At 35.2% G+C, this 21,583-nt stretch overlaps 10 protein-coding genes and 8 non-coding genes across 18 annotated transcripts in view; 8 read left to right on the top strand and 10 right to left on the bottom strand. All coding sequences in view use genetic code 11, as the record gives it.

Annotated features, from left to right (window-relative positions):
- Nucleotides 1-31: 31 nt before the first annotated feature.
- psaB (photosystem I P700 apoprotein A2) lies at nt 32-2,236 on the bottom strand. The gene has a single exon. It carries the CDS (start codon nt 2,234-2,236, stop codon nt 32-34), a length of 2,205 nt encoding a protein of 734 aa, YP_009472148.1.
- Nucleotides 2,237-2,261: 25 nt separating this feature from the next.
- On the bottom strand, nt 2,262-4,514 carry psaA (photosystem I P700 apoprotein A1). The gene has a single exon. The coding sequence runs from the start codon at nt 4,512-4,514 to the stop codon at nt 2,262-2,264; it is 2,253 nt and encodes a 750-aa protein (YP_009472147.1).
- Nucleotides 4,515-5,450: 936 nt separating this feature from the next.
- ycf3 (hypothetical chloroplast RF34) lies at nt 5,451-7,397 on the bottom strand. Its single transcript has 3 exons — nt 7,272-7,397; nt 6,327-6,554; nt 5,451-5,600 (listed from the first exon to the last, which is right to left on the bottom strand). Exons 1-3 carry the CDS (start codon nt 7,395-7,397, stop codon nt 5,451-5,453), a joined length of 504 nt encoding a protein of 167 aa, YP_009472146.1.
- A 276-nt stretch (nt 7,398-7,673) lies between these two features.
- Nucleotides 7,674-7,761, top strand: trnS-GGA. The gene has a single exon. It is a non-coding gene; the product is annotated as a tRNA-Ser (tRNA).
- Nucleotides 7,762-7,973: 212 nt separating this feature from the next.
- rps4 (ribosomal protein S4) lies at nt 7,974-8,579 on the bottom strand. The gene has a single exon. It carries the CDS (start codon nt 8,577-8,579, stop codon nt 7,974-7,976), a length of 606 nt encoding a protein of 201 aa, YP_009472145.1.
- A 277-nt stretch (nt 8,580-8,856) lies between these two features.
- On the bottom strand, nt 8,857-8,929 carry trnT-UGU. The gene has a single exon. It is a non-coding gene; the product is annotated as a tRNA-Thr (tRNA).
- Nucleotides 8,930-9,850: 921 nt separating this feature from the next.
- On the top strand, nt 9,851-10,503 carry trnL-UAA. Its single transcript has 2 exons — nt 9,851-9,887; nt 10,454-10,503. It is a non-coding gene; the product is annotated as a tRNA-Leu (tRNA).
- A 355-nt stretch (nt 10,504-10,858) lies between these two features.
- Nucleotides 10,859-10,931, top strand: trnF-GAA. Its single transcript has one exon. It is a non-coding gene; the product is annotated as a tRNA-Phe (tRNA).
- Nucleotides 10,932-11,741: 810 nt separating this feature from the next.
- ndhJ (NADH-plastoquinone oxidoreductase subunit J) lies at nt 11,742-12,218 on the bottom strand. Its single transcript has one exon. It carries the CDS (start codon nt 12,216-12,218, stop codon nt 11,742-11,744), a length of 477 nt encoding a protein of 158 aa, YP_009472144.1.
- An 870-nt stretch (nt 12,219-13,088) lies between these two features.
- ndhC (NADH-plastoquinone oxidoreductase subunit 3) lies at nt 13,089-13,451 on the bottom strand. The gene has a single exon. It carries the CDS (start codon nt 13,449-13,451, stop codon nt 13,089-13,091), a length of 363 nt encoding a protein of 120 aa, YP_009472143.1.
- Nucleotides 13,452-13,791: 340 nt separating this feature from the next.
- trnV-UAC lies at nt 13,792-14,454 on the bottom strand. Its single transcript has 2 exons — nt 14,416-14,454; nt 13,792-13,828 (listed from the first exon to the last, which is right to left on the bottom strand). It is a non-coding gene; the product is annotated as a tRNA-Val (tRNA).
- A 188-nt stretch (nt 14,455-14,642) lies between these two features.
- Nucleotides 14,643-14,714, top strand: trnM-CAU. The gene has a single exon. It is a non-coding gene; the product is annotated as a tRNA-Met (tRNA).
- Nucleotides 14,649-14,707, top strand: trnT-GGU. Its single transcript has one exon. It is a non-coding gene; the product is annotated as a tRNA-Thr (tRNA).
- A 137-nt stretch (nt 14,715-14,851) lies between the features above and the next one.
- atpE (ATP synthase CF1 epsilon subunit) lies at nt 14,852-15,256 on the bottom strand. Its single transcript has one exon. It carries the CDS (start codon nt 15,254-15,256, stop codon nt 14,852-14,854), a length of 405 nt encoding a protein of 134 aa, YP_009472142.1.
- Nucleotides 15,253-16,749, bottom strand: atpB (ATP synthase CF1 beta subunit). The gene has a single exon. It carries the CDS (start codon nt 16,747-16,749, stop codon nt 15,253-15,255), a length of 1,497 nt encoding a protein of 498 aa, YP_009472141.1.
- An 807-nt stretch (nt 16,750-17,556) lies between these two features.
- rbcL (ribulose 1,5-bisphosphate carboxylase/oxygenase large subunit) lies at nt 17,557-18,984 on the top strand. Its single transcript has one exon. The coding sequence runs from the start codon at nt 17,557-17,559 to the stop codon at nt 18,982-18,984; it is 1,428 nt and encodes a 475-aa protein (YP_009472140.1).
- A 750-nt stretch (nt 18,985-19,734) lies between these two features.
- The window catches only part of trnK-UUU, a 2,591-nt gene continuing 742 nt past the window's right edge, over nt 19,735-21,583 (top strand). Inside the window, exon 1 of the tRNA in view lies at nt 19,735-19,771. This is a non-coding gene — a tRNA (tRNA-Lys). The remainder of the gene's footprint in view (nt 19,772-21,583) is intronic.
- matK (maturase K) overlaps nt 20,467-21,583 on the top strand; it is a 1,530-nt gene continuing 413 nt past the window's right edge. The window contains exon 1 of the mRNA in view: nt 20,467-21,583. This exon is cut by the window's right edge and continues 413 nt beyond it. Coding sequence (YP_009472139.1) covers nt 20,467-21,583 — 1,117 coding nt within the window.

Below are 21,583 nucleotides of genomic sequence, written 5' to 3'. Positions count from 1 at the left end.
GGAAAGGATGCGGATACAAAAAAAAATTACATTAACCAAATTTGCCCGATGTAGAGGCAATCAAGAACGCTGCATAAGTAAATATATAACCTACAGAAAAGTGGGCTAATCCAACCAATCTCGCTTGCACAATGGAAAGAGCCACTGGTTTATCTCTCCAGCGAATCAAATTAGCCAAAGGTGTGCGTTCATGAGCCCATGCTAAAGTTTCAATCAATTCCTGCCAATATCCGCGCCAGGAGATTAAGAACATAAATCCAGTAGCCCAAACAAGATGTCCAAATAAGAACATCCATGCCCAGACGGATAAACTATTCATACCAAAGGGGTTATATCCATTGATAAGTTGTGAAGAGTTTAACCATAGATAATCTCTTAACCATCCCATCAAATAGGTAGAAGATTCATTAAACTGTGAGATATTACCCTGCCATAGTGTAATGTGTTTCCAATGCCAGTAAAAAGTAACCCAGCCAATCGTATTTAACATCCAGAAAACTGCCAAATAAAATGCGTCCCAAGCCGAAATATCACAAGTACCACCTCGTCCCGGACCATCGCAAGGAAAACTATAACCAAAATCTTTTTTATCTGGCATTAACTTGGAACCACGTGCATCCAAAGCACCTTTTACTAAGATCAATGTAGTTGTATGTAAACCTAGAGCAATAGCATGATGAACTAAGAAATCTCCGGGTCCTATTGTTAAGAATAGAGAATTACTACTCTCATTTATAGCATTTAACCAACCGGGCAACCATATGCTTCGCCCCGCATTGAACGCCGGACTATTCGTTGAAGATAACAGTACATCGAAGCCGTATGAAGTTTTACCATGCGCAGATTGTATCCATTGGGCAAATATGGGTTCGATCAAGATTTGTTTTTCCGGAGTGCCAAAAGCAAGCATGACATCATTATGGACATAAAGTCCCAAAGTATGGAACCCCAGAAACAGGCTGGCCCAACTTAAATGCGATATTATAGCTTCTTTGTGGTCTAACATTCTTGCCAATACATTATCCTCGTTTTGTTCTGGATTGTAATCTCTAATAAAAAATATAGCTCCATGAGCAAAAGCTCCTGTCATAATGAATCCTGCGATGTATTGATGATGAGTATATAACGCCGCTTGAGTAGTAAAATCTTGCGCTATAAACGCATAAGCAGGTAAAGAGTACATGTGTTGAGCTACCAAGGAAGTAATAACTCCTAAAGAGGCTAGAGCAAGACCTAATTGAAAATGAAGTGAATTATTGATTGTGTCATAAAGACCCTTATGTCCACGCCCCAATCTACCCCCTGGAGGAATGTGTGCTTCTAAGATCTCTTTTATACTGTGGCCAATCCCGAAGTTGGTTCTATACATGTGACCAGCTATCAGGAAAAGAATCGCAATAGCTAAATGATGGTGCGCAATATCGGTCAGCCATAAGCTTTGCGTTTGTGGATGGAATCCCCCAAGAAGTGTTAGAATGGCAGTTCCTGCTCCCTGAGGGGTACCAAATAAATGACTACTGGAATCTGGGTTTTGAGCATAAAGATTCCACTGGCCTGTAAAAAGTGGACCTAATCCTTGAGGATGTGGCAATACACCTAAAAAATTATTCCATCGAACGTATTCCCCTCTAGCTCCTGGAATAGCGACATGAACTAAATGTCCTGTCCAAGCCAAGGAACTGACTCCGAATAGTCCTGACAAATGATGATTAAGACGGGATTCGGCATTTTTAAACCAAGAAACGCTCGGTTTCCATTTCGGTTGTAGGTGTAACCACCCCGCTATTAAGGATATGGCTGAAAGAAATAATAGAAAAAGAGCTCCAGTATAAAGATCCCCATTAGTACGTAAACCGATTGTATACCACCACTGATAAACACCGGAATAGGCAATATTCACTGGACCAAGAGCACCCCCACGAGTAAAAGCTTCTACAGCCGGTTGACCAAAATGAGGATCCCAAATTGCATGAGCAATAGGTCTTACATGTAAAGGATCCTGTACCCATGTCTCAAAATTTCCCTGCCAAGCTACATGAAACAGATTCCCGGAAGTCCACAGAAAAATTATTGCTAATTGTCCGAAATGCGAAGCAAAAATATTTTGATAAAGACGTTCCTCAGTAATATCATCATGACTCTCGAAGTCATGTGCGGTAGCAATACCAAACCAAATACGACGAGTAGTGGGGTCCTGAGCTAAACCTTGGCTAAACCTTGGAAATCTTAATGCCATAATGCTTTTCAAATCCTCCTAGCCATTATCCTACTGCAATAATTCTTGCTAAGAAGAATGCCCATGTTGTGGCAATTCCACCCAGAAGGTAATGGGTTACTCCTACAGCACGTCCCTGTACAATACTCAAGGCTCTAGGCTGAGTAGCAGGAGCAACTTTTAATTTATTATGAGCCCAAACGATGGATTCAATAAGTTCTTGCCAATAACCACGCCCGCTGAATAGAAACATTAAACTAAAAGCCCATACAAAATGGGCACCCAAGAAAAAGAGACCATATGCAGATAATGAAGAACCATAAGACTGAATTACCTGGGAGGCTTGCGCCCATAAGAAATCGCGGAGCCACCCATTAATGGTAATGGAACTCTGCGCAAAGTTTCCTCCTGTGATATGAGTAACTACCCCTTGATCGCTTATAGTACCCCAAACATCTGATTGCATTTTCCAACTGAAATGGAATATGACTACTGAAATTGCATTGTACATCCAGAATAGCCCCAAGAAGACATGATCCCAAGCGGATACTTGGCATGTCCCTCCTCTTCCGGGTCCATCACAAGGGAAACGAAAACCGAGATTTGCTTTATCCGGTATTAATCGCGAGCTACGAGCAAATAGAACACCCTTTAGGAGTATCAATACCGTTACATGAATTGTAAATGCATGAATGTGATGGACCAAAAAATCTGCAGTTCCTAATGGAATAGGTAACAAAGCAACCTTGCCCCCCACTGCCACTAAATCACCACCGCCCCAAGTCAAACTGGTGCTTGTTGTTGCACCAGGAGCCGTTGTGTTCGGTGCTAAAGCGTGGGTATTTTGTATCCATTGAGCAAAGACGGGTTGTAATTGTATAGCGGTATCTGAAAACATATCTTGGGGGCGCCCTAAAGCGCTCATGGTATCATTATGAATATACAAACCAAAACTGTGAAAGCCTAAAAATATGCATACCCAGTTTAGATGTGATATGATTGCATCGCGATGCCTAAGGACACGATCTAATAGATCGTTGTATCGAGTAGTTGGATCATAGTCTCTTACCATAAAAATGGCTGCGTGCGCAGCAGCACCAACTATGAGAAATCCACCAATCCACATGTGATGTGTGAACAATGATAGTTGGGTCCCATAGTCGGTAGCTAGGTATGGATAAGGAGGCATAGAATACATATGGTGAGCTACAACAATAGTCAAAGAGCCTAACATAGCTAAGTTAATAGATAATTGAGCATGCCATGAAGTTGTTAGGATCTCATATAGACCTTTATGACCCTGGCCTGTAAATGGACCCTTATGGGCCTCTAAGATCTCTTTTATACCATGACCAATCCCCCAGTTGGTTCTATACATGTGACCAGCTATCAGGAAAAGAATCGCAATAGCTAAATGATGGTGCGCAATATCAGTCAGCCATAAACCGCCAGTTACTGGATCTAATCCTCCACGAAAAGTAAGAAAATCCGCGTATTTTGACCAATTCAAGGTGAAAAATGGAGTTGCTCCCTCGGCAAAACTGGGATAAAGTTGAGCCAAAAGATCCCGATTCAAGAGAAATTCATGAGGAAGTGGAATCTCCTTTGGATCTACTCCAGCATTTAAAAATTGGTTAATTGGTAAAGATACATGTACTTGATGCCCGGCCCAAGAAAGAGATCCAAGTCCTAGTAATCCTGCCAAATGGTGATTCAACATAGATTCTACATCTTGGAACCAAGCCAATTTTGGAGCAGCTTTGTGATAATGAAACCAACCAGCAAAAAGCATTAAGGCTGCAAATACTAATGCACCAATTGCGGTGCAATAAAGTTGTAATTCACTAGTTATTCCAGATGCTCGCCAAATCTGGAAAAAACCGGAGGTTATTTGTATTCCTCGGAAACCCCCGCCAACATCACCATTTAATATTTCTTGGCCCACTATTGGCCAAACCACTTGGGCACTAGGTCCAATGTGAGTTGGATCACTTAGCCATGCTTCATAATTGGAAAAACGAGCACCATGGAAATACATGCCACTAAGCCAAAGAAAGATGATGGAGAGTTGGCCGAAATGGGCACTAAATACTTTTCGGGAAATCTCCTCTAAATCACTAGTATGGCTATCGAAATCATGAGCATCAGCATGTAGGTTCCAAATCCAAGTAGTAGTATCGGGTCCCTTAGCTATTGTTCTTGAGAAATGACCGGGTTTTGCCCATTCCTCGAAAGAAGTTTTTATGGGATCTCTATCTACCAAAATCTTTACTTCTGGTTCCGGCGAACGAATAATCATTGAGTCCTCCTCCTTCCGGACAACACATACAAAGAGACCTGCCAATATAAAAAAAAAAGATTAGTGAACTTTTGAGAGATTTTTATATTGAGTTTCTTTCTATTCTATCTCCCATCTATCTATTCCAATTTTTTTCTTTAGTTATTCACTAGAACAATTATGATCCGGAAGTTAATCCGGGGCAAGTGTTCGAATCTATTATGACATAAGATATAGGCGCTCAACGGACCTTTTTGAATCCTCTAAAACTCCTTCTGGACTTTGAATTTCAATTCAATAATTTTTTTGTGCAACCTAGGCTAGGGGATTCAGATTTGAATTTGAAATTCAAAGATGGAATTTATTTTATGTCTGTCTTATTAAATAATTTAATAGAAGAGATTATTATGCACTCTATTTCCAATTACGTGAGCAGTCATCAGCATTGCTAGAGGCCATACTGCTATTTCTTTTTAGTTTTTTTGAGTTCTCTTTTTTGAGTTTCACTTTTAGTTTGAATAACAGAAAAAAGGCAAATTCTCTGCTGTATCCACATACCATTTATCTCTACAAAATACGAGACGAAAAAGAACGATTTTTTTAGAAGGGATATAATGGAATTTTTGGATTGACTATTACTATAGCCTAATATATTTATATAATAGATATATAGAATATTATTCTAAATTTTCAGTTTTATTGGATGGACTGATGTAGACAACAAACATTTAATTACATTAAATATACATTTAAATACATTAAATATACATTTAAATGAAATATGCATTAAATATTCTAAACTAAATATTAAATATAATAATATATAAATAAGATTATTTAGTAAGATAAATATAGTAAGAAATATAAAAATAAATATGGAAATAATATATATTAAGATATAAGGGTATATAGAATAATATAAATAGAACTAAAAAAAAAAAGAGTGTTTTTATTAAATTAAGAACGCCCTGTGATCTTCAACCAATTCTGTGCTTCAATATAATTACCGGGGGTAAGGGCTATAGCTTGTTTCCAATATTCAGCGGCTTGATCAAACCAAGCCTCAGCAATTTCGGAATCTCCCTGTCGAATGGCCTGTTCTCCGCGGTCGGAATAGGTGAGTAAATTCCTTCCCTTAGAACCGTACTTGAGAGTTTCCTGCCTCATACGGCTCAGCAGTCAATTGTTCCATTTTTCTGGAATTAACCAAAAGAAAATGGAATGGGTTAACTACATGAGTTTCAAACTTGAATTTTGATTAAAAAAGGGTTTCATCTCTTTTTCTTTTTATTTTTATAGTTTTATCTTTTCTCCTACCTTCCGAAGAATAACACATCTACATTAACATTCTCTAATTTTCTGAAAGGTAACTATCTCAATTTCATATATCATATACTTTCTAATATGACATTTCTATGGTCTATAGAATCTTTGAGAAAGACTTCTTTTTATTTTTCATAAGAAAGAAAAGACTTACTATCTGTGGGATCTGATACTACACCGCTGCTCAAAACCTTAGGGTAGGGGATCAACTTTATTACATAAGTGGATTCCTAACTCTTATATCATGATAGATTTTGTATCATGATATAAGTTGTAAGCAGTTCTTATTGTCTCGGCCTAAAACCTCGCCAATTGATCTTTACGGCGCTTCCTCTATCAATTGGATCTTTTATCCATAGAAAAAAGTATCTAGGCATATCTCTATTTCTTCATTTTTTTTTTACTTTTATATTCTATGAAGTTTTTTTGTTTCCTACAGCTGATAAAAATCGTAGTTTTGAACGATATATATGTACAAAGCCTTTTTTTCTATAGTGGAGATAGTCGCACGTAATGACAGATCACGGCCATATTATTAAAAGCTTGGGGTAAAAACGGATTTCGTTCGAGTGCCCGAAAATAATATTCTAAAGCTTTTGTATGTTCTCCGTTACTTGTGTGAATAAGGCCTATGTTATAAAGTATATAACTTCGATCATAGGGATCAATTTCCAGTCGCATAGCCTCATAATAATTCTGTAAAGCTTCTGCATAATTTCCTTCAGATTGCGCTGACATCCGTTACGGTCGTCATTCAGTTCAAAGAATCTCCGCTCCAGAACCGTACGTGATATTTTCATCTCATACGGCTCCTCCTTTATGTGTATAATGAAAAAAAAATGAATACATTAAATCAAAAAAAGATTCCAGTATTCTCTCTCATTATCACCTGTGCAGGGCTAGTGTTTTTACAAGAAATCTCTAGCCAACCTTCCTGTAAAAGATCTTTTCTTAACATCAAGTTTGTTGGTACTGGATAAAAAGGATAACTCCAACAATATCTTTGTCCTCAACGCCGCTTAATTTCCCGGAATTAGTCACCTCAACACCCTTCGATGGTTATACGGGTATCCAAAAATACGAACGAGATGGATGCTTGTTGTCCCAACCATTCTTGTTAGTTCCGATCCCGAAAAGAAAGGAAGAATTTTTTTACAAAGTTTTCGTGTTGTCGATTCCTAATCGTAGTGCTTCTTCCCCCATGCCGCCTATTGCTACTAGTGGAGTAAGGTTAATCTAACTCCATAGTATAGGTATAACCTTTCGCTTAATACTAAAAATCTATAATTGAAGCATATGAGGCTGCATTAATCGGGGATACACGACAGAAGGAATTTCTTTTTTATTTGTAAACTTCACCTTCAGCAAGCGTCGGTTTTTTGCCATTTTTTTACGAATAAAATAATGTGTCTTTCTCATAAGACTGAGATCGGTAAAAAAAAATAATCAAATCGCACCATCTCTGTAATAAGTAAATGCCTCCTTTTCTCCCGAGGTTGTCGGAATTATTCGTAATAAGATATTGGCTACAATAGAAAAGGTCTTGTCAATAAAATTTCCATTTATCCGAGATCTAGGCATAGGTAGGAATCCATTCGAAAATTGAATTCTTTATCGCGTGAGAAAAAAGAATCCCACAAACAAAGGAATTGTACAATACAAATAGTACGAAATAACGTAAAAAAGGACTCATTAATGAATTTTTTTAGCCTACGGCCTAGAAGTTGGTTTTTTTTATAAACAAAAAATTATTTCGTATAGGTCGAATTGATTATTTATTTTATATGGGCGCCTATCCAAAAATGGAATATGAATCATTCACTATTGCTCCGGTTTCTGGGCCATAATCATCATGGGGGAGAGATGGCCGAGTGGTTCAAGGCGTAGCATTGGAACTGCTATGTAGGCTGTTTGTTTACCGAGGGTTCGAATCCCTCTCTCTCCGTTAATTCATCAATCTGCAATATCTCAAATGCCAACGGATACCATTATTCCAACTTTAGTTGCTATGAATTTTCAATTCCAATTTTTTTGGTAATATGAAATGCAAAATACTGGAAAAAGTGGACAGGGAATGCAAATCGTCCTATATCCATGTAGATGATACCTGAATGAGCTAAAATTCTCGTATCAAAACTCTTGTTTTTTTAGTTAGTATTAAGTCTGACGAGAATAATATTCTACAACCAGCAATTCGTTGATTTTCAAACCAACCCATTGACTATCTATTATTTGATTTACTAATCCTTTATATTGGAATGGATGAAGGGTTAAATGGTTTGGCAATTCCTCACGTGGGGCTGAATCCAGAGAATTTTGAATCAGAGCTTTCGATTTTTGTTCATCTTTCGCTGTAATAATATCTTGAGGTTTGCAGCGATAACTTGGTATATCTACTATACGACCATTAACTAAAACATGTTTATGGTTAACTAATTGGCGGGCTTGAGGAATAGTCGAAGCCATACCCAATCTAAAAAGTATGTTATCCAAACGCATTTCAAGTAATTGTAGTAAAACCTGACCGGTTGACCCCTTGGCTTTTCCGGCGATACGAATGTATTTAAGCAATTGGCGTTCTGTAAGACCATAATGAAAACGCAATTTTTGTTTTTCTTCTAAACGAATACGATATTGAGATTTTTTACCGGAGCGTGATTGGTTTCTAAATTCGCTTCCGACTGTAGGCTTTTTACTAGTTAGTCCAGGTAAAGTCCCCAGACGGCGTATTTTTTTGAAACGAGGCCCTCTGTAGCGTGACATAAAGACTCCCTTTTTAATTAAAAAATGAAAAATCGAAATTAAAACTAAACTAAATGACAAATATGATATGAGAAATGAAGCGAAATTCACAAAAGCATTGTAGTACAAAGAAGAATTGTATGAATTCTATCAATATCTGAACCTTATTCTATTTATAGAGAAAAAAGGAGGTTTGTTTCTTGAGTTGTTCTACAGAGATCAAACTTCACCAATTTTGGATTCCTAAAAAAAAGACATTATCCATTTTTAAAAAATAAAACAACAACAAAAAGAGAAAAGCCGGCTATCGGAATCGAACCGATGACCATCGCATTACAAATGCGATGCTCTAACCTCTGAGCTAAGCAGGCTCATATAAAAGAAAATGCGCATGCATAGGAATTAAATAAACTAATAGGATCTTAGTTATTAACAGTTTGGAATTTGCTATTCCGAACATAATGAATATGTCATAATTCAATTATTACAAATTGAATATTAAAATAAAATTAGAAAAAAAAATATATATTTCATTTCTTTTATTTATTATCATTTCGAATTTGTAAAAATTCTATTACAGTTACAGTAATTATATTAATAGATTAATATAGTAATATATACTATTAATATAGTAATATATATTATATACTAATATAGATAGTATCTAGAATTTAGAATATTCTTATCCATTAAGATTTAATATGTATAAATCTATCCATAATCTATCTATAAAAGATTGGATTATCAGGATAAATTTAACCATATATTTATATCCTTAAATTAATTGAATTTATATAAGATAAAGAATTCTCAATTTATATACAGAATGAATTCTAAAAAGTAATTATCAATTCGATATCTCTATCGAATTTCTATTTTATTCGAAATAATCAAAAGAATATCCCAATTACTAACTGAAAGAAAGAGAAAGACCCAATCCAGATCATAATGAAAGATTCCCGTGTTTTCCTTCGGAAAGGTAAAAACTAAGACGAAAAAAAAATCGACCCTTCGAGTATTACAAATTGTATGAAAAAAGATTATAGAAGTAAGGGGCTTTAAAAAAGATATAGATATATGGTATCTATCTATGTATATTGAATTGCGAATATAGAAATAATACAATTATTTCAGATTCGACAAAATCTGGATATCCGATATAGATGAAAGAAAGTAAATAAAATGGGTGGAAACATTTTTCAATAGCGGAATATATTTCTAATAAATTCTACAGTTCCGACATAATTATAAAAAAAAACATCTTAATGCGATTCTAATCGCAAGGAAAAAAAGGGGGTATGGCGAAATTGGTAGACGCTACGGACTTAATTGGATTGAGCCTTGGTATGGAAACTTACCAAGTGATAACTTTCAAATTCAGAGAAACCCTGGAATTAACAATGGGTAATCCTGAGCCAAATCCCGTTTTCGGAAAGGAAATAAACATTAAGAAAGCGAGAATAAAAAAGGGATAGGTGCAGAGACTCAATGGAAGCTGTTCTAACAAATGGAGTTGACGACCTTTCCTTTCGCGTGAGGAAAGGAATCCTTCTGTACAAATGAAATTCTCGAAAGGCTATACAGAAATATGTATATAGACTTGTTTACGTATTTGTACTGAAATACTATTTCAATTGATTAATGAATACACTACTCGAAATCCCTATTTTTGAATCCTTATATCACAAATGGAAAGATGTCTATCACAAATGAAAGATGTGAATCAAATCAATTCCAAGTTAAAGAAATAATTGAATATTCATATTAACTGATCAATTTATTCACTCCATCCTAGTCTGATAGATCCTCTGAAGAACTGATTAATCGGACGAGAATAAAGATAGAGTCCCATTCTACATGTCAATCTCGACAACAATGAAATTTATAGGAAGAGGAAAATCCGTCGACTTAAGAAATCGTGAGGGTTCAAGTCCCTCTATCCCCAAAAGACCTGCTTAACTCTCTAATTCTTTTTCCCATATGTTAGTTTTTTTTTTCAATTTTTGAAATTCGTTATGTGTCTTATTTAGTATAGTCTTTCACAAATGGATTCGAGTAGAGTTTTTCTTTCTTTTTCTTATCACAATCAACAATCATAAGTATTTGTTTGGAATATGTATTGGAATACATTGGAATCTATTTGGACTATGGAATAAGAATAATATATTCTTATATATATATGCTAATAATAATAATATATATTCTAATTAGAATTTTTTTTTGTCTTGTTTTTAGTTGATATGGAGTCATTGACATATATTTAAGTAATCTAATAAGATTAATATGATGCCTCAAGAGAGGTCGGGATAGCTCAGCTGGTAGAGCAGAGGACTGAAAATCCTCGTGTCACCAGTTCAAATCTGGTTCCTGGCACATGATGAATTTGTATGAGTATCTTTTATCCATAATCTATATTCATTAAAATGAAATAGGAATATGGATTGTGAATAATAGATACGTATTCTTTTTTATCGGATGTTGATACATATTAATTTATCCATCTAGGTGTCTGGAGATGTTTACTAGATGAGTAAAGAATAGGTGTATGTTCCCGGTATATGTTTATGTCTATAACATTAAATTAAATAGAATATGTAAAAAAGTGAACCCCCCTTTTTTTGTGGGGGGGCTCCCAAAAGAATATTAATAGTTCAATAATATTCGAATGGTTACATTAAATGGTTGAAAGATCAAAAAGTCTCGTCTTGGAAAGTTCAAGGGTGGGAATAGTCAAAAAAAATCTCGGATACATTACAAAGAGAATCGGACCTATGTATTTTCCTTTGATATTTCATTTCTATTTTCTGCATCTCCTTTGCTTTCATGTTACTTTCTTTTTCGCGGCAATATAATAGAATAGATATTGATGTGAACGTTACATAGTTCATGATGCAGAACTTTTTCAGTTCATCCTATTGGCTTGGCTCATACGAAAAAAGTATTGTTCAAAATTTACAATCTCAATGAATCCTTACCCAAATCTTTTTTGCAATACCCACATTATTGTTGTGAATTTTGTTATCTATCCAATCCCTATATGGGAATGGGACTTCCATTATTCTTTTATTCTGTCTGATTGAACTTCAATTACTTTTTTGGTCTCTAAGAGAATGAATGGATATTCCTTGAATATTTTTCTTTTTGGTTGTCGAAATGCCAGATTTGTTTTTGTATTTTTATCATTTAGTAAGCATCTTGTATTTCATAAAAATTGGGGGCGATATAATCTTTACGCAAAGGCCATCCTATCCAATTTTCGGGCATTAAAATACGTTTCAGACGCGGATGATTTTCATAAGAGATTCCTAACATATCATAAGATTCCCTCTCTTGAAAATCCGCACTTTTCCAAACCCAGAAAATAGAAGGAATTCGGGGATTTTTCCTTGGTACATATACTTTTATGCATACCTCTTCCGGTTGATCTATCCCAGACTCTATTCTTGTAAGATGATACACACTAGCTAACAGTCCTCCTGGTGCTACATCATAGGCACATTGGGAACGTAGATAATTGTAACCATATACATATAAGATGACAGCAATGGAATGCCAATCTTCGGGCTTTATTTGTAAAGTTTCGATTCCTTGGTAGTCGAAACCCAAAGATCTATGAACAAGTCCATGTTTGACTAACCAAGCAGACAAAGGACCCTGCATTTTTTATTTCTCCTGCTATTTTTGTTGTATAAGTTTTGTATGAGTCTTTTCCATTTCCATTACGGTGAAATTCTTGAAGATTGACTTGCTATTTTTTATTTATTGTATATTGGATTTTTGTAAAAAACAAAAAGGATTCGGTCTAATTAATTACTTGGCTTCGTGGCAGGATGCTTACTTTTTTTATATTTGAAAAATATGTCCGAGGTTATCTCCGAAGTGAATGGTGGTTGATAGAAAAACCCTTGATTATAATTGCCGGTATGAGTACTGCGTTCAACATGAAACTTGTGGTTCGTAGTAAAACACCTATTTTCTTGTTGAGACCTAATATGATCTTCATCGATTTCTCGAGATATTTTCTTACGAAGTTTTGTTATAGCATCTATAATGGCCTCTGGTTTAGGTGGACAGCCTGGCAAATAGACATCCACGGGAATTAGCTTATCAACTCCCCGAACAGTACTATAAGAATCGGTACTGAACATACCCCCTGTAATTGTACAGGCTCCCATAGCAATAACATATTTTGGTTCGGGCATTTGCTCATATAATCTAACTAAAGAAGGAGCCATTTTCATAGTTACTGTGCCCGCTGTTAAAATAAGGTCTGCCTGCCTAGGACTAGATCGCGGTACCAGTCCATAACGATCAAAGTCGAATCGTGATCCTATTAATGAAGCAAATTCAATGAAGCAACAACTGGTACCATAGAGAAGCGGCCATAAACTGGATAGTCTTGACCAATTTGAAAGATCATTTAATGTAGTTGAAATAACTGAATTTTGGGTTGTTCGATCAAGTAAGGGAAACTCAATGGAATTCATAACTGTCTAAATGTTTTTTTTTTATTATCTAAATATTCAAGAATTAAGACCATTCTAATGCCCCTTTTCGCCATGCATAAACTGAACCAACAATTAGGATAAGCACGAAAATTAAAGCTTCTATAAATACGGATATCCCCAATATATCAAAACCTATTGCCCAGGGATAAAGAAAAACCGTCTCAACATCAAAAACAACAAAAACTAGAGCAAACATATAATAACGGATTCGAAATTGTAACCAAGCATCACCCATTGGTTCTATTCCCGATTCATAACTAGAAAGTTTTTCGGGCCCTTTGCTAATCGGGGCTAAAATTCCAGAAATTAGAAATGCCAAAATAGGAATAAGGCTGGATATTATTAGAAATGCCCAAAAAATATCATAGTCGTAAAGCAAAAACATAAATGTACTCCTATGAATGTGGAAAATCTAACAGAAACAAATTAGTAGTTGTTATTAGTCGATTGGAATATATGTTATTAGTCGATTGGAATATCGAATTTCTAGAATTCGATTATTTAATCTATTTAGAATTCTATCTAATTTTGAAATTTTTCATTATTCTATCTAATATTAACATAACCTATTCTATGAGAGATTCTTTTATATTTCAAAATCCAAGGTATAATATTATTATGTATAGTATTCTAAATCTAGAATACTAATAAATGCGATATATTAGATACTCAATTTGTGAGTATATTTAACAAGAAATAGAAATATATATATTATTATCTTAGGGTAGGGCTATACGGACTCGAACCGTAGACCTTCTCGGTAAAACAAATCAAACTGTTTATTAGAAAAATGATTTGAATTGTTTAAAAAACTCAACATGCATCTTTTTTGCATTGGGCTTTTTCATTAACTGATATTTCGATCAGTTAGTCTACCATCTTTTTTCTTGACAGAAAGAATAAGAAGATGATTCCCTGTGCTCTGATTTTTGATTTTTATTACAATCAAAGAGCACTACCAAAGTGTTTCAAAGAAAGGGGGTTATCCTGACGTAGGTCTGCTTATGGCCTAGATCAACTTAAGTTTAATGGACTCTCTATCGAACTACTAAAAAAAATTGAAAGTATCAAGAAATGAAACCCTATACACCTTAAAGTTCATAAGATAGGCCGAAAAGAGAATTTTTTTGAGGTCCCTTTACTCATTATGCATAGCATTGAATAGACTGGGTATTCACCTTATCAATATCTCAAATCAATGATGGATTCTACTGGACGTCTCAACCCTTTGTCAGACTATTGTTCTCTTGTTTTGTTCCCTAAAGTGGAGTAAGACATCGATTTCTCAAAAAGATCAACTCTTTTAATTACATGATGGACTCCTTTGAAAAAAAAAAACATTGGCGCGCGTGTAAACGAGGTGCTCTACCTAACTGAGCTATAGCCCTTGCGTTTTTGATACATATTTGATCATATTATATCCAAAAATTCTTGTCAAGATGAATATTCCGTGATCAAATTCTTTTTTATTGATATTGCCTTGGTATTGCGTATATTTAATATTCCTTTTATAATCCATTGACCTGATAGACGGGTACCCCCCTTCCCTTTTCTTTCCATTTTTTGTAAAAAATGACCTACTTAACTCAGTGGTTAGAGTATTGCTTTCATACGGCGGTAGTCATTGGTTCAAATCCAATAGTAGGTAAGTAGGTATAGGTCGAACTTATTAGCTACCATTGACTATGGTAGCTAATAAGTTCGACCTATACCTTTTTTTGTATATTTTCTTCTATTTCATTTTTTTATTTCACTTTTTAGAATTATTCGTATACACCAATTTTCTTATTGCGAAAGCATATTGATAGCCTCTACTCGTGTCCTAGCTCGTCGGAGAGATAGATTTGCCTCGATTAGTTGTCTCTTGCCTTCAGCTTTACTCAAGTTAGCTTCTGCTATTTCAAGAGTTTGTTTAGCTTCTTCTGGATCAATGTCACTACTCTTCTCGGCATCATTTACTAAAATGGTGATCTTATTATTGCCTATTCTAGCAAAACCACCCATCAGAGCCATTGTTACCCATTGGTCATTAAGGCGTATTCTCAAGATACCTATATCTACAGCTGTAGCAATAGGTGCATGATTTGGTAATACTCCAATTTGTCCACTATTAGTGGACAAAATAATTTCCTTCACTTCTGAATCCCAAACAATTCGATTGGGGGTCAGTACACAAAGATTTAAAGTCATTTCTTCAATTTCCCCTCCATTTCTAAGTTCGTAGCCTTCGCAGTTGCTTCATCGATATTACCCACCAAATAAAAGGCTTGCTCGGGAAGACCGTCTAATTCTCCAGAAAGAATCAATTTAAACCCTCTAATTGTTTCTGCTAGACCTACATATTTTCCTGGCGAACCGGTAAATACTTCTGCTACGAAAAAAGGCTGTGATAAGAAACGCTCAATTTTCCGTGCTCTTGCTACAGTTAAGCGATCCTCTTCGGATAATTCGTCCAACCCAAGGATAGCTATAATGTCCTGAAGTTCTTTGTAACGCTGTAAAGTTTGTTTAACTCTTTGCGCAGTTTCATAATGTTCTTCACCAACAATCCGAGGTTGGAGCATAGTTGACGTTGAATCTAAAGGATCTACAGCTGGATAGATACCTTTGGCAGCCAATCCTCTTGATAGTACGGTCGTAGCATCCAAATGTGCAAATGTCGTAGCAGGGGCAGGGTCGGTCAAATCGTCTGCGGGTACATAAACTGCTTGAATAGAAGTTATAGACCCTTCTTTGGTAGAAGTAATTCTTTCTTGTAAAGAACCCATTTCGGTACTAAGGGTCGGTTGATAACCTACAGCGGAAGGCATTCGACCCAATAAGGCTGACACTTCGGATCCCGCTTGGACGAATCGGAAGATATTGTCGATAAATAGAAGCACGTCTTGTTCATTAACATCTCTGAAATATTCCGCCATAGTTAGGGCAGTTAAACCAACTCTCATACGGGCTCCAGGCGGTTCATTCATTTGACCGTACACTAGAGCAACTTTTGATTCTCCAATAGTTTTTTCATTAATTACTCCGGATTCTTTCATTTCCATGTAAAGATCATTTCCCTCACGAGTACGCTCCCCCACTCCGCCAAATACGGATACACCGCCATGAGCTTTGGCAATGTTATTGATCAATTCCATAATAAGTACTGTTTTACCCACTCCAGCTCCGCCAAAGAGTCCAATCTTTCCTCCACGGCGATAAGGAGCTAAAAGATCTACTACTTTAATTCCGGTTTCAAAAATGGATAATTTTGTGTCTAATTGTATAAAGGCAGGCGCGGATCGATGAATAGGAGATGTTGTGCGAGTATCTACAGGACCCAAATTATCAATAGGTTCGCCAAGTACGTTAAAAATTCGTCCTAGAGTTGCTCCGCCCACTGGAACACTTAGGGGAGCTCCCGTATCAATCACTTCCATTCCTCTCATTAGACCATCTGTAGCGCTCATAGCTACAGCTCTAACTCGATTATTTCCTAATAATTGCTGTACTTCACAAGTCACGTTAATTTGTTGACCAACAATGTCTCGACCCTTTACTACCAGAGCGTTGTAAATATTTGGCATCTTCCCTGGAGGGAAAGCTACATCCAATACCGGACCTATTATTTGGTCGATACGTCCCAGGTTTTTTTTTTCAAGCACAGAAATCTCAGGACCAGAAGTGGTAGGATTTATTCTCATATTTTAATATATCCTTTTTTTAGTTTTAGTTAGATTAGAAGATTTTTGAAATCAAATTCAAAAAAATGCTTGATAACAAAGCAAAGTAAGTTGATCAGTTAATTAAATAGAAATAATAAAATAATAAATCGGAGTTAGTACTCTAGTTTGTACCATCCAAACAATTCAATTGTTTAACGTACTGCCTCCATTGCAATGGTTGAATTTTTCAACTTCAACCAAATGATTCAAAAAATTAATAGAATTAAATTATTAATTTGTATGAAATCTTTTCTTTTTAGTTGGATGAAATCTTTCGAAAGTCTTGAATTTGTCTATAATTATAGACAATACCGCCTATATTTTCTATGGGATTCGAACCTGAACTTTATTTACGATTTGGTTCTTCTATATCATCGGCACCTATTGCTCATATTTCATGGGCGAGCATACAATTTATACCTAGTATTTTTTTTTTTACTATTTTGACATCTAGGATTAACATATATTACTGTCAAGGTCAAGAATTACTTTTTTATTTAGATTAGATATATTTTTTTTTTGATTAAAAAAAAAGGATAAGAGATTGCGAAAAACCAAGGATTGGGTTGCGCCATACATATGAAAGAGTATACAATAATGATGTATTTGGCAAATCAAATACTATCGTTTAATAACAAACTATTCGGATTGATTGATAATATTAGTTGATCATTTTTTGAAAGATTCTTGTGAAGTGAAAGGTTTCGTTAACTACTAAGTATAGTAGTGTCGAGTAGATCTGGTTGTTGCGATAATTCTTAATTCATGAGTTGTAGGGAGGGATTTATGTCACCACAAACAGAGACTAAAGCAAGTGTTGGGTTCAAAGCTGGTGTTAAAGATTATAAATTGACTTATTATACTCCTGAGTATGAAACGAAAGATACTGATATCTTGGCAGCATTCCGAGTAACTCCTCAACCTGGAGTTCCTCCGGAAGAAGCGGGTGCCGCGGTAGCTGCCGAATCTTCTACTGGTACATGGACAACTGTTTGGACCGATGGGCTTACCAGTCTTGATCGTTACAAAGGACGATGCTACAACATCGAGCCGGTTGCTGGCGAAGAAAATCAATATATTGCCTATGTAGCTTATCCTTTAGACCTTTTTGAGGAAGGTTCTGTTACTAACATGTTTACTTCCATTGTAGGTAATGTATTTGGGTTCAAGGCCCTTCGCGCCCTACGTCTGGAAGATTTGCGAATCCCTATCTCTTATATTAAAACTTTCCAAGGTCCGCCTCATGGCATCCAAGTTGAAAGAGATAAATTAAACAAGTATGGTCGCCCCCTATTGGGATGTACTATTAAACCAAAATTGGGGTTATCCGCGAAGAATTACGGTAGAGCAGTTTATGAATGTCTTCGCGGTGGACTTGATTTTACCAAAGATGATGAAAATGTGAATTCTCAACCATTTATGCGTTGGAGAGACCGTTTCTTATTTTGTGCCGAAGCAATTTTTAAATCCCAGGCCGAAACTGGTGAAATCAAAGGGCATTACTTGAACGCTACTGCAGGTACATGCGAAGAAATGATAAAAAGAGCTGTATTTGCTAGAGAATTGGGCGCTCCTATCGTAATGCACGATTACTTAACAGGGGGATTCACTGCAAATACTAGTTTGGCTCATTATTGCCGGGATAATGGACTACTTCTTCATATCCATCGTGCAATGCACGCAGTTATCGATAGACAGAAGAATCATGGTATGCACTTTCGTGTACTAGCTAAAGCGTTACGTTTGTCTGGTGGAGATCATATTCACGCCGGTACCGTAGTAGGTAAACTTGAAGGGGAAAGAGATATTACTTTAGGTTTTGTTGATTTATTACGTGATGATTTTATTGAAAAAGATCGAAGCCGTGGGATTTATTTCACTCAGGATTGGGTTTCTCTACCAGGTGTTCTTCCCGTTGCTTCAGGGGGTATTCACGTTTGGCATATGCCTGCTCTGACCGAGATCTTTGGAGATGATTCCGTACTCCAATTCGGTGGTGGAACCTTAGGGCATCCTTGGGGAAATGCACCAGGTGCCGTAGCTAATCGAGTAGCTCTCGAAGCATGTGTACAGGCTCGGAATGAGGGTCGTGATCTTGCTCGTGAGGGTAATGAAATCATCCGTGAGGCGAGCAAATGGAGTCCTGAATTAGCTGCTGCTTGTGAAGTATGGAAGGCGATCAAATTTGAATTCCCAGCAATGGATACTTTGTAATCCGGTGGTTACTGTTCGTTCTAGATAATTTCAATTAAACTCGGCTCAATCTTCAAAAAAGGATTGAGCCGAAGACAAAGATACTTAATTTATTGCATAAACATAATATATCTTATTTTTCTTTTTTATTATATCCATAAAGTTCTATATTCTAATCGATTAGATATATCTTATCTATTAGATATATATTAGAGTCTAGAAATGTAGAGTATATAAATAAATGGATATGGAATAGTTAAATTGGAGTATTTCAATAAAGAGAAATAGAAAAAATTGAATTAATAATTTAATAATTTTTCTAAAAAATTAGAAAGAATATTGACAAATATCAACTAGAATATATTTATTTATATAATAATAATAAAAACAAATTACTAAAAATATAATCAAATTCGATTTATATTAATATTTCATTTTTTTTTTCGAATTTGAATTCATTTGTTTTTCGCGATTCTATGTTTTCAACACTAATATTGACAACAGTATTGAAAACAAATATAATCCGATCGTGAAGAAATCGATCGATTTCTTCACGTTACAGAGGCAATTTTTAGCAAATAGTGAGTTCGTTAAACTTTCTGTGATACAAACATGAAGTTCCTTTTTTATTTTTATTCAAGGGTAAATAAATAAAAAAAGAATTAATTTAATTTGAATAAAGGATACCACTCTTGACAAAGAAAAGGTTGGTCCATCTTTTTTTTTATTTACGCATCCTATTTTTCCTATTTTTTTTTTGAAGGGGGGAGGGGGTTGCTAACTCAATGGTAGAGTACTCGGCTTTTAAGTGCGACTCCATTTTTTACACATTTTTATGAAGCAATTGTTTCGTCCATAACCTCGGTAGGGTTTGTAAGACCACGACTGATCCAGAAAGGAATGAATGGAAAAAGCCGCATGTCGTATCAATAGCGAATTCTAAAAGGATCTCATTCTTATTGGATCGGACCATTTTTTTGTTTGAATTCGTGAACAAAATAAGTTGGGTTTAAGTAATAAAGGGATAGAACTTGGCAACTCCAATTATAGAGAAACAAAAAGCAACGAGCTTTCATTCTTTTTAATCGAATGATTACCCCATCTAATTGGACGTTAAAAATATATTAGTGCTTGATGCGGGAAAAGCTTTTCCCATGAATGGATTATTTATTTTTGTTATGAGTCCTAATTATTAGCTATTCTCCATTACGGGGTGGCGATCAATGTGTAGAAGAAAGAGTATATTGATAAAGATATTCTTTTTTCCAAAATCAAAAGAGCGATTAGGCTGATAAAATAAAGGATTTCTAACTAGCTTGTTATCCTAGAACAATTAGGTGGAAAAAGCAAGTGGAGAGAATCCGTTCATCATTTTTTGGTATCTATTCATAATTCGTTTTAATTCGAATATCTAGAAATACCCCGTTTTGACTGTATCGCACTATGTATTGGATTTCCAATCCAATAAATCTTTGATCCCTTTGACAAAATGGAATTTGAAAAATGAAAGAATATCAAAGATATTTAGAACTAGATAGATCTCGTCAACAGAACTTCCTATACCCACTTATTTTTCGGGAGTATATTTATGGACTCGCCTCTGGTCATGATTTTAATAGAAATCGATATATTTTGTCGGAAAATGTGGATTATGATAAGAAATCTAGCTTACTAATTGTAAAACGGTTAATTACTCGAATATATCAACAGAATCATTTGATTCTTTTTGATAACGATTCAAGTAAAAATCAATTTTGGGGGTCTAACAAGAATTTGTATTCTCAAATAATATCAGAGGGTTTTGCCATTGTCATGGAAATTCCATTTTCCCGACAATTAAGTTCTTCTTTAGAGGAGGCGGAAATCATAAAATCTTTTAATAATTTGCAATCAATTCATTCCATTTTTTCCTTTTTCGAGGATAAATTTACATATTTAAAATTTTTTTCCGATGTACGAATACCCTATCCTATCCATCTGGAAATCTTAGTTCAAACTCTTCGATACTGGGTGAAAGATCCACCCCTTTTTCATTTATTAAGATTGTTTCTTTATGAGTATTGTAATTGGAATAGTCTTATTACTCAAAAAAAACTTATTTTTACTTTTTCAAAAAGTAATCCAAGATTTTTCTTGTTTCTATATAATTTTTATGTATGTGAACACGAATCCATCTTCCTTTTTTTACGTAAAAAATCCTCTTTTTTACGATTAAACTCTTTTAGCGTTCTTTTTGAGCGAATCTATTTCTATACAAAAATAGAGCATCTTGTAGAAGTCTTTTCGAATAATTTTTCGTCTACCTTATCATTCTTCAAGGATCCTTTGATTCATTATGTTAGATATCAAGGAAAATCCATTCTGGCTTCAAAGAATGCGCCTTTTTTGATGAATAAATGGAGATACTATCTCATTTATTTCTGGCAATGTTATTTTGATATTTGGTCTCAACCCCGAATGATCCATATAAAGGAATTATTTGAGAATTCATTTCATTTTTTTTGGGGGGGCTATCTTTCAAATGTACGGCTAAACTTTTCAGTGGTACGGAGTCAAATGCTAGAAAATTCATTTCTAATAGAAATTGTTATGAAAAAACTTGATACAATAGTCCCAATTA

The sequence above is a fragment of the chloroplast genome of Arachis hypogaea (assembly GCF_003086295.3).
Source record: "Arachis hypogaea chloroplast, complete genome".
Classification (NCBI taxonomy): Eukaryota; Viridiplantae; Streptophyta; class Magnoliopsida; order Fabales; family Fabaceae; genus Arachis; species Arachis hypogaea.
The sequence above is the reverse complement of the archived record's forward strand: the minus strand, read 5'-3'. Positions and strand labels throughout refer to the sequence as shown.